The 9,507-nt window shown below is 66.7% G+C and overlaps 1 protein-coding gene across 1 annotated transcript in view; it reads right to left on the bottom strand.

Moving 5' to 3' along the window:
- Window positions 1–6,199: 6,199 nt before the first annotated feature.
- The window catches only part of LOC147414939 (Krueppel-like factor 8), a 6,111-nt gene continuing 2,803 nt past the window's right edge, over window positions 6,200–9,507 (bottom strand). Inside the window, 11 exon segments of the mRNA XM_086469881.1 lie at window positions 6,200–6,378; window positions 6,380–6,429; window positions 7,406–7,539; window positions 7,648–7,792; window positions 8,480–8,507; window positions 8,509–8,730; window positions 8,732–8,821; window positions 8,824–8,904; window positions 8,906–8,935; window positions 8,937–8,978; window positions 8,980–9,033. Coding sequence (XP_086326007.1) covers window positions 6,247–6,378; window positions 6,380–6,429; window positions 7,406–7,539; window positions 7,648–7,792; window positions 8,480–8,507; window positions 8,509–8,730; window positions 8,732–8,821; window positions 8,824–8,904; window positions 8,906–8,935; window positions 8,937–8,978; window positions 8,980–9,033 — 1,008 coding nt within the window. The 3' untranslated portion in view covers window positions 6,200–6,246.

Here is a 9,507-nt window from a genome sequence, read left to right as displayed (position 1 = left end):
CAAGAAGGTACTGGAGGTTCTCAGACACGTGGAAAAGCCACCTGGGGGTGTCACAGGGTCAAGATTCAGCCCTGCTGTCTCCCTAAAACGGATCCTGGGTGGCTTCAGGGTCAAGAAGCTTTTCCAACCGCTGCCTGCAGCCCTACCATGGAGGTCATGGGATGCATGTCCCCACATGCGGGGCACGGCGATGGCCAGCAGCTCCCATGGGAGTGACAACCCAGGGCAGCCACCGGGTCCAAGGCCAAGCCGGGGAGCCAGCAGGGTCAGTGGATGGGGTGGGGGCTGAGACAGCTACAACACAGCTCAGGGAGGAGCTGGAGGCCCCAGGTTGAGCCTAAATGAGCTCCCCGGGCCCATGGGTGTGGGGTGGAGGTCTCAGGTGGGGCTGCTTAGAGCAATTAAGGCCAATTAGTGCCCTCAGAGCTTTAGGAAGGAGAGCAGGCTGGGAGGAAGCAGAGTCTGGACCTCAGAAGATGATGGTATCAACCCCTGGGGAGGGGTTAGCACCTTTTTTGAAGGACCTCAGCAACTGCAGGGTGACGCCCTTGCTGGAGAGAGGACCCATGTCCCTGTGCCCCAAGACCTTGTGTCACCCCCACACACCCACGACCCCACAACTCTGTGCCTCCTCCCAAGACCTGGGGGCTTCACCCCACCTTCTCACCACCCACCCCAGCCTACCCCTCAACTCATCCACCCGTGGGGCTGCGTCCTGCTGAAGGACCGGGTGGACGCTGAGGTCCAGCACCATGAAAGGTCTCCTAGAGGCAGGAGAAAGGACTGAGGGGGTGAAATCAGAGCCAGACGGAGCACGGGGTGGGGGGGTCCCGTGAAGGGGTGCCAGCAGGGGGAAGGGGTGGCCCAAGGGCTTCCCGAGCTCATCCCTCAACGGCAAGTGAGGCCGGGCAGGAGGGATGTTTGCTGGGGGGGCGCTCAAGTGTTGCCTCGCCTCGATAACGACCCTTGGGACATCACGATCCAGCCAACGGCCCGGCCCTGGCCGCACACGGGAGAGGCAGAGCGGGACAAACGGATGGACGGACGGACGGAGGACGGCTCCTTCAGCAGTGGTGCAAGCCCAGGGCTTGGTGGGGCCCAAGACCATCACCTCAAATATTTCAAGGTGTCGCCAAGCCACGCAGGGCTGGGGGAAGCGGCTCGGGGGGGGGGATGGGGGTGGGCATCGGAGCCCAAAGCCCGCTCTGCCTGCAGAGACCCCCCCCCATCTCCCCCTCCATCACCAGAATAAATATTTACGGCCGCCGGCGCGGAGACGTTGCAAAACCCAGAGCTACAGCGGGTCTGAGCCCCCCCTTGTCAGCCCCCTCCTCCTGGCCCCCAGCGAGCGTCCGTCACCCCGCAGGACCCCCGCTGTTGGGGAAACGGGGCCAGCGGGGTGGGGGGAAACCAGGGGGAAAGGCCCTTCGCCCCAAACCCGTGCTGCCACCAGCCCGAGCTCGCCCCCCGAGAAGAGCGGCTGGCGCGGTTTTGCTCCCCGGGACCGGGGGGGGGGGGTGTACGACCAAGCAGCGGGGAGGGGTGACAGGGGGACACACGGGTGCCACGGGCCACCCGGTTGGCTCCGTCATCGGTGGGACGAGTTGCTGCCCCAGCAGGTCTCAGCACCCCTCCTGGGCGCCAGCCCAGCTCCCGTTTGCCCGCACCCTCCCCGCGGCGCTCGCCCAGCGCGGGCCGTTGGCGCCACCGGCTGCACGAGTGGGGCTTTTTGGGTGGCACCAGCCCCGCGCCCACGCCGCCAGCGAGGCCCGGGAGGGTATTTTGGGGGGCGCAACCCCCCCCCCCACCGGGGACCACGAAGGGCACCCCCGGGTGTGGGTGGGGAGGGGGTGCCCTCCGCCATGGCACCCTCCCGCGGGCAGCACCCCGCTGTCCTCCCCGGGGACGGCCGCAGCGGCGCCCCACGGCAGAGCCTGGGGTCCCACGGGGCCCCGAGCACACAATGGGGGGGTCCAGGAGCCCTCCCCGGTAGAGGGACCCCAGGGTGCTGGGGGTGGTGAGGAGGGGGGAGCCCCCCCGTAACCAGACCTGGGGGCAGGAGGGTCCCTGGGCCATGGTCTGGGGTACCAGCACCCCCAAAGGGCCAGCACAGAGCCCAAGGGCCCCCCCAAAGCCTGCAGTGCTCCCACGGTGCCGCCCCCCAGCTCCCGAGGGACCCACAAACCCCGGCAGAGGGTGCCAGCACCCCCAAAAGGCCACTCTGAGACTCCAAGGGGCACCCCCAGTCTCTGGCACAGGGTGCCAGCACCCCCAAAAGGCCACCCTGAGACCCCAAGGGGCAACCCCAGCCTCTGGCACAGGGTGCCAGCACCCCCAAAAGGCCACCCTGAGACTCCAAGGGGCACCCCCAGTCTCTGGCACAGAGTACCAGCACCCCCAAAAGGCCACCTGGAGACTCCAGGGGGCACCCCCAGTCTCTAGCACAGGGTGTCAGCACCCCCAAAGGACCCCCCTGAACCCCCAAAGATGCCCCCAACACAGGCTGCCAGCACCTCTAGAGCCTCCCTGAGCCCCCAAAGGCCACCAACCCACCCCCCCCCAGCCCCTGGCAGCACCCCCAAAGAGCCTCCCCAAGCCCCCAAACGACCACCCCCAGCCCTGGTAGAGGGTGCCAGCACCCCCAAAGGGCCACCCCCCCCCAGAAGGGATGGGTGGTGGGCAGGCAGCACCATGCCTCCTCTGTCCCCTGTCGTCCCTGTGTCCCCATGGGGGGGGGGGGGGGGGTAGGGGGCTGCTTTGGGTGCAGGTGGCAGATGTGGGGAGGCAGACGGTGGGGTGGGGAGGACACCCCAGGGTGGAAAAATCACATCCCCCTTCAGGGGTGCTGCTCCACGTGGTGGGACACCCCCCCATACACATAATTTCAAGGTTCCCCCCCACCCTACACACCCTGACCCGAGCCGGCGTTCTTGCCGTCCCCCCCCGATGAGGGGTACGGTGATGGCGGTGACGCCGCCGGTGGGCACGGGGGTGCAGATGACAGGGAGGGACTGGACCACCACGGGGATGGTCTGGAGGTCGCCCTCTTGCTGGGCAGGGTGATGGAGGGGATGCTGTGGATGACGCGGAGGATCTGCTGCCCTGCGTGGAGGCTCACTTTTGCCATTAAAAAAGTCATTTTTGCCATTCGAAAAGTCATTTTTGCCATTAAAAAGTCATTTTTGCCATTCAAAAAGTCATTTTGAACAAGCCCCGGAGCCCACGGGTCGCAGCAGGAGCCACAGCAGGAGGGGAGGACATTGGGGCGAGGGGTTTTCAGCACCTCTCCCTGCCCCGGGGTGCGGTGGGGGGACCGCCGACCCCCTTCACTGCCACCTCGGTGGGGTTTTTCACACACATCCCCCCCCCCCTTCTCCACCCTGAGGGTGCGGGGAGGTGGGTTGGGGGGGTGCCGCAGCGGTGGGCGAGGGCCTCACCTCCCCCTCCATGGCTGCTGAAGCCAAAGGCAGGCCCAGGTACCAGCCAGCGTCCCGCTGGAAACGTTGAAACGTCATTATTTTCCCACAGCTCCGAAATTTCTGCAGTTCCTGCGAAAGGGGAGGTTATGAAACACACACCCCCCCCAAAAAAAAAGCTGCTTTGCCCAGCTCAGCCCCTCTCCTCCCAGCAGGGAGGAGGCAGGAGGGCTCCCTCTCCCCGCGCCACCGCTGCGGCAAAGCACGACACACACCGAGGCAACTCGTCCACTTCCAGTATTATTCCCGTGTAGAAAAAACGTCAGTTCGGTATAAATATCACAGCTCAAGAGTTTAAAATTGCATGTGGGCTTGTTGTTTGGGGGTTTTAACAACAAAACAGAAAACAGGAACACCCCCACCCCGCCCCAGGGCTTGGACAAACAGCAGGGGGGACAAGGTGGAGTCCCCGGCTGTGGGGGTCCCGCCAGCACCGCTGGCCCCAAAGCCTGGGGGGTGGGGGGGTGGGAGCGGAGCAGCCCCCGAGGGTTTTCACTGCTTCCCCCTTCGGGGTGTCTCGCCTCCTTCAGGGTAACGTTTCCCGGGCGAAGGAGGGACACGGGAGCGGGGATGCGTGGCGGGATGGGGAGGAGCACGGCCAGACCCCACCAAAACCGCGGAGTCCCTTGCGGTGGGGAAAAGACCCTTGAGGTCATCAAGCCCAACCACAACCCCGCGCCGCCGAGCCCACCACTAAACCCCGTCCCCAAGGGCCACCTCGGCACGTTTGTTGAACCCCTCCAGGGACGGGTGACATCACCGCTTCCCCGGGCAGCCTGTTCCGGTGCTGGACAACCCTTTGGGTGAAGGAATTTTTCGTCAGGTCTCCCTCCCAATCCCCCCTGAGGTTTAGAGGCCGTTTCCTCCCGAGCGATAGGATGAGAGAAGAGGCCGACCCCCACCTCGCTCCTTTTCGGGGGGGCTGTAGGGAGCGACGAGGCCTCCCCTCAGCCTCCTCTGCCCAGGCTGAACACCCCCAGTTCCCCCAGTCGCTCCTCACAGGACCTGCTCTCCAGACCCCTCACCAGCTTCGCCGCCCGGCTCTGGACACGCTCCGGCACCTCCTCCTTGGAGCGAGGGGCCCAAACCTGCCCAGGGAATTCGAGGGGCGGCCTCAAGTCGGGGGTACAATCGCTCCCCTGCTCCCGCTGGCCACCCCATTGCTGATACAGGCCAGGGTGCTGCTGGCCACCTTGGCCACCCTGCTGGCGACCAGCCGTCCCCCCCAGCTCCCTTCCCGACGGGCTCCTCCCCAGCCTGCAGTGCTGCGGGGGGGTTGCAGGGACCCAAGCGCAGCCCCCAGCCCCTCAGCCTCGTGGAATCCTGCAGCCCATCAATCCAGACCCCCCCACCGAGCCCGGGGGAACCCCGCTTGTGCCCGGCCACCAACTGGACTTGCCCTCTGGACGTGCCCAAGAGGGTCGAGGGCCACCGTGGGCAGGGGACAAGCTCAGCCCCCACGAAACACCTTGGCCAGTGGAACGCAGAGAAAAATTTTCCCCGAGCATTTGTCATTTTTAGGGGGGGGTGGGGGGGTGTCTCTGCCCTGGTTCCCCCCTCCCCAAGCAGCCCAGCATCCCCCTACGGGCTCCAGGAGAGCTTTGGGGAAGCTCCACACCCCCCCCAAACCAGTCCCACAGGCACTGGGTGGGTGGGATGTCACAGCCCCCCCATCGCCCTTCCCCCCAGCCAACAGCCCCAAGGCTCCAACCCAAATCCTGCCATCCCACCCCACCCCAAGAGATGGGCTGCCCCCACACCAACTGGGGCGGGGGGGGGGGGGGGTTGGCTGTGAGGTCACACCCCACAAAAATAATAATTAAAAAAAAAAAAAAGCATGTGCCCAGAGTCTGCCTTTTTAACTTAGAAAACGGTTCAGCTGTCCCATAGTCTTCAAAAAAACCCAAAACAACCAAACCCGAGAGCTGGCAGCTCCTGCCCTCCCCCCCCTCCGTGTCCCCGAGTGTGTGTCCCCCCCCTTAAAACTCCGTAAAATCACAGTTTCCACGTTCCGCAAAGTTTCCCTTTTTTTTTTTTCCTCGGTGGTGGTTTTGTTTGTGGGCTGCTCTTGGGTTGTTGGTTTTTTCCCCCTCCCCTTCACCCATTTCTTGCTCTTCCTTTTCCTCCTCCTTCACCTCCTGCGAAGGCCAGCGAGGGGGTGCGGCGAGAGGCGAGGTGCCAGGGTCCCCTTTCCCACGGGGACAGGGACACGCAGGGCTGGGGATGGAGAGGTGGTGGCGGCTCGCTGGAGAGGAAAGAGGCCAATGGCTACTGCAGGGGGGGCGATGGTGGAGCCCCCTCACCTCCTCTGTCCCTGCCGTGGCTCCCAGATTTTGCCCCACGGGCACCGGGAGGGCGGTAGGGGGCCAGCGAGCGCAGGAGATGGAGATGGGCCGGAGGCTGAAGAGGCGGACGGGGAGGTCTGGAGGCTGCTGCTGGGTGAATCCCGGGTGAGGAGTCAAGGAGGAGCCTCCAGATGTTGCAAACGGGGAGGAGAAGCCCAGAAAAAGGAAAAAAAAAAACACAAAAAAACGGGAGCAAAGGAGGAGGAGGAGCAGTCCGATGCCATCTTTTTACATCTTGTGCCGGTGGGGCTCCTGGAGCGGCCACAGTTTCGCTCGCCGCCGGGCAGAGCTCAGCCTCTGGGCTCCCATAGTCCCTCCACCGCGGCCGGAGAAGCAGGAGATGGTGGTGGGGGTGGTGGGGAGGGGGATGCGCTCTCATTTCCCACCGCCGTCCCAGCGAGGTGCCCCAGGACCCTCGGGGCTCCTCACATCATGATGTGCCGCCGGCGGTGGAGGGCGAGGTGGTCGGAGCGGGAGAAGCTGCGGTCGCAGTCCGAGCAGCGGAAGGGCTTGATGCCCGTGTGCTTGCGGAAGTGCCGGGTCAGCTCGTCGGAGCGGGGCGAATTTCCAGGTGCAGCCTTCCCAGGTGCACTTGTAGGGCTTCTCGCCTGCGCCAGGGGGAGCGGAGAGGGGTCAGCGCAGGCAAAAAAGCACCAGGTTTTGGGGCTACAGTGGAGGCTGTCACACACCCCCCCCCCCCCCTTAGCATCCCGGCGCTCGCCCAGCGCGGGTCGTTGGCGCCACCGGTCTGCACGAGTGGGGCTTTTTGGGTGGCACCAGCCCCGCGCCCACGCCACCAGCGAGGCCCGGGAGGGTATTTTGGGGGGCGCACCCCCCCACCGGGGACCACAAAGGGCACCCCCGGGTGTGGGTGGGGAGGGGGTGCCCTCCGCCATGGCACCCTCCCGCGGGCAGCACCCCCGCTGTCCTCACCCGGGGACGGCCGCAGCGGCGCCCCACGGCAGAGCCTGGGGTCCCACGGAGCCCCGAGCACACAATGGGGGGGGTCCAGGAGCCCTCCCCGGTAGAGGGACCCCAGGGTGCTGGGGGTGGTGAGGAAGGGGGAGCCCCCCCCGTAACCAGACCTGAGGGCAGGAGGGTCCCTGGGCCATGGCCTGAGGTACCGAGCACCCCCAAAGGGCCAGCACAGAGCCCAAGGGCCCCCCCAAAGCCTGCAGTGCTCCCAAGGGACCCACAAACCCTGGCAGAGGGTACCAGCACTCCCAAAAGGCCACCCTGGAGACCCCAAGGGGCACACCCCATTCTCCAGCACAGGGTGCCGACACACACCCCCCCAGGCCCTAGCAGAGAGCGCTGGCACCCCCAAAAACATACCCCTGAGCCCCCGAAGGGCCTCCTGACGTTTTTTGCAGAGGGTGCCAGCACCCCCAAAGTGCCCCCCGATCCCCCAAAGTGTCCCCCAGCCCTAGCACAGGGTGCCGGCACCCCTAAAAGGCCACCCCTGAGCGCAGGGATGGACCACCATCGCCCCCACCCCTCCCCCTGCAGCTCCTCGGGAGCCGGGGGCACCGATCCTGCCCCCTGCCGGGCAGGGCGGGCGGTGTGCGCGGCGCTGGCCCCTACCCGTGTGTATCCGCCGGTGAGCTTTGAGGTGGGAGCTTTTGGTGTAGACCTTATTGCAGCCCTCGAAGTCGCACTGGTGGATGCGCCGCTTCTTCAGGTCGGGGGAATCGGCTCGCTGCCCCCGCGCCGCCGGCCTGCCGGGAGGAAGAGGAGGAGGGAAGGATGGAGGGCACAGCAACCGTGGACCCCACGGGGTGATCAGGGACACGAGGGTGGGGGCGGGGGGGTACATAGTGGGGGACACCCACGAGAAGACTCACTCTCTCTGGAGGTCCTGGAAAGGGGCTGGGCCGCTCTCGGAGGCACTGTCCTCGCTGTCGCTGTTCATGTCCATGGGGTACATGGAGCCCGGGTCGATTTTCACTGGTGGAGTGCGGGAAAGAAAAGCTATTGAGAAATAAGGAGGGAGGGGGTGAGGCTCGTAAGCAGAGAACAGATATACCCCCCCCCCAAAAAAAAACCCACCCCTGCACCAGAGGGACAACCCTCCCCCGGATCCCACACTGCCCCAAATGCTGCTCCACCCCCCCCCCCCCAAAATGTAAAACCAAGTTGGGGAGACGGAGAAGCCGCCCACTGCCATGGGGACCGGAGATATGGAGGGGCACGACTTGGGGGGTGGGGGGAACCCCTTTCGGCTGCCTGCTCCTGCCTGGAGGAAGGGGAGATCCAGGGCCCCCACCCTGGATAAGGTGGGAATGCCCCGGGGAAAGGAATGGGGAAGGGGGGGGGCGCGGCGGGGAAGGGCGGGCAGCTGAACTGAAACCAGAGCCGCTGGCAGCAGGCAGCCAGCGGGAAGGGCAGGCAGGCTGCCAGCAGCGGGATGGGTGGCACACAGGCAGGGCAGGCAGCGCCCTGTCCCCTGCCCTCCCCATGCCCCCCCCTTGGGGGGCGGGGGGGGGGGGGGGGGGGGCTGCTTTGGGTGAAGGTGGCAGATGTGAGGAGGCAGACGGTGGGGGGGGGGACACACCCCAGGGTGGAAAAATCGCATCCCCCTTCAGCGGTCCTGCTCCACGCGGTGGGACACCCCCCCCCTCACACAATTTCAAGGTTCCCATGAAGACGCACCCTTACCGGACCCGGCGTTCTTGCCGTCCCCCCCCGATGAGGGGTACGGTGATGGCGGTGACGCCGTCGGTGGGCATGGTGGTGTAGACGACGGGGAGGGACTGGACCACCACGGGGATGGTCTGGAGGTTGCCCATCTTGCTGGGCAGGTTGACGGAGGGGATGGTGTGGATGACGTGGAGGATCTGCTGCCCGCCGCTGCCCTGCGTGGAGGCCAGGATGGAGCCGGGCGAGAGGACAGCCGGGATGGCCGAGGTTGGAGCTGAGGCCGGAGGGCGAGATGGAGACGGTGGTGGGAGCGGGGAGAGGGGGAGCCACCAGCAAGGGGGACGACTGGACCGAGGTGGGGGCGGTGGCGTGGCGGGGGCCGAAGCCGCCACCACCTTGGACTTGTTGAGGGAGAGATCCACGGGCTCGGCCTGGGGCTGGCCCGCAGTCGCTGGCCAGCAGCTCCTCGGGGGGGCTCCGTCTTGATGTCGGCCAGCAACACCGGCGGGTCGAGGGGGACCCTCAGCCAACAGCGCCGACGAGCTCATGGCGGGCGTCGCCTTCCCCTGGCCCTGCGAGAGACCCGCGGCCCGGGTGAGGAGACGGGGGGAAACTGAGGCACGGAGGCGGCTTCCCCGCAACCAGCGGGCAGCGTCGCAGCCCGGGGCTGGCCCCTACGGGCCGGGTGCGGGGAGGACGAGGGGTCCCTGGGCCCTCATGGCCGCCCGTCGCCTCCCCCCCCCCCCCCGCCCTGAGGGCGACCGTTCCTCACGACAGCCGCGGCGCGAGACGGGCTGAAGGCGGGAAGGGGAGAACCCGCTCCCCCCCCCCCGCCCCCCCGCCTCCGCGCGCCTTTGTGCGCTGGCAGGCCACGCCCCCCGCCCCCCCCTCAGGGCCGGGCGGGGCGGAGGGGAGTGGGCGTGGCCGCCGCGGGGCGGTGGCGGGCCCCGCCACGCTCCCCTCCCCCGCGTCTTAAAGGGGCCGCGCCGCCGCGGAGCGCAAACCGCTTCCACACAGACACACACACACACACACACACCTCCCTA

This window comes from Leptosomus discolor, chromosome 9 (assembly GCF_034619465.1).
Source record: "Leptosomus discolor isolate bLepDis1 chromosome 9, bLepDis1.hap2, whole genome shotgun sequence".
Taxonomy (NCBI): Eukaryota; Metazoa; Chordata; class Aves; order Leptosomiformes; family Leptosomidae; genus Leptosomus; species Leptosomus discolor.
The sequence above is the reverse complement of the archived record's forward strand: the minus strand, read 5'-3'. Positions and strand labels throughout refer to the sequence as shown.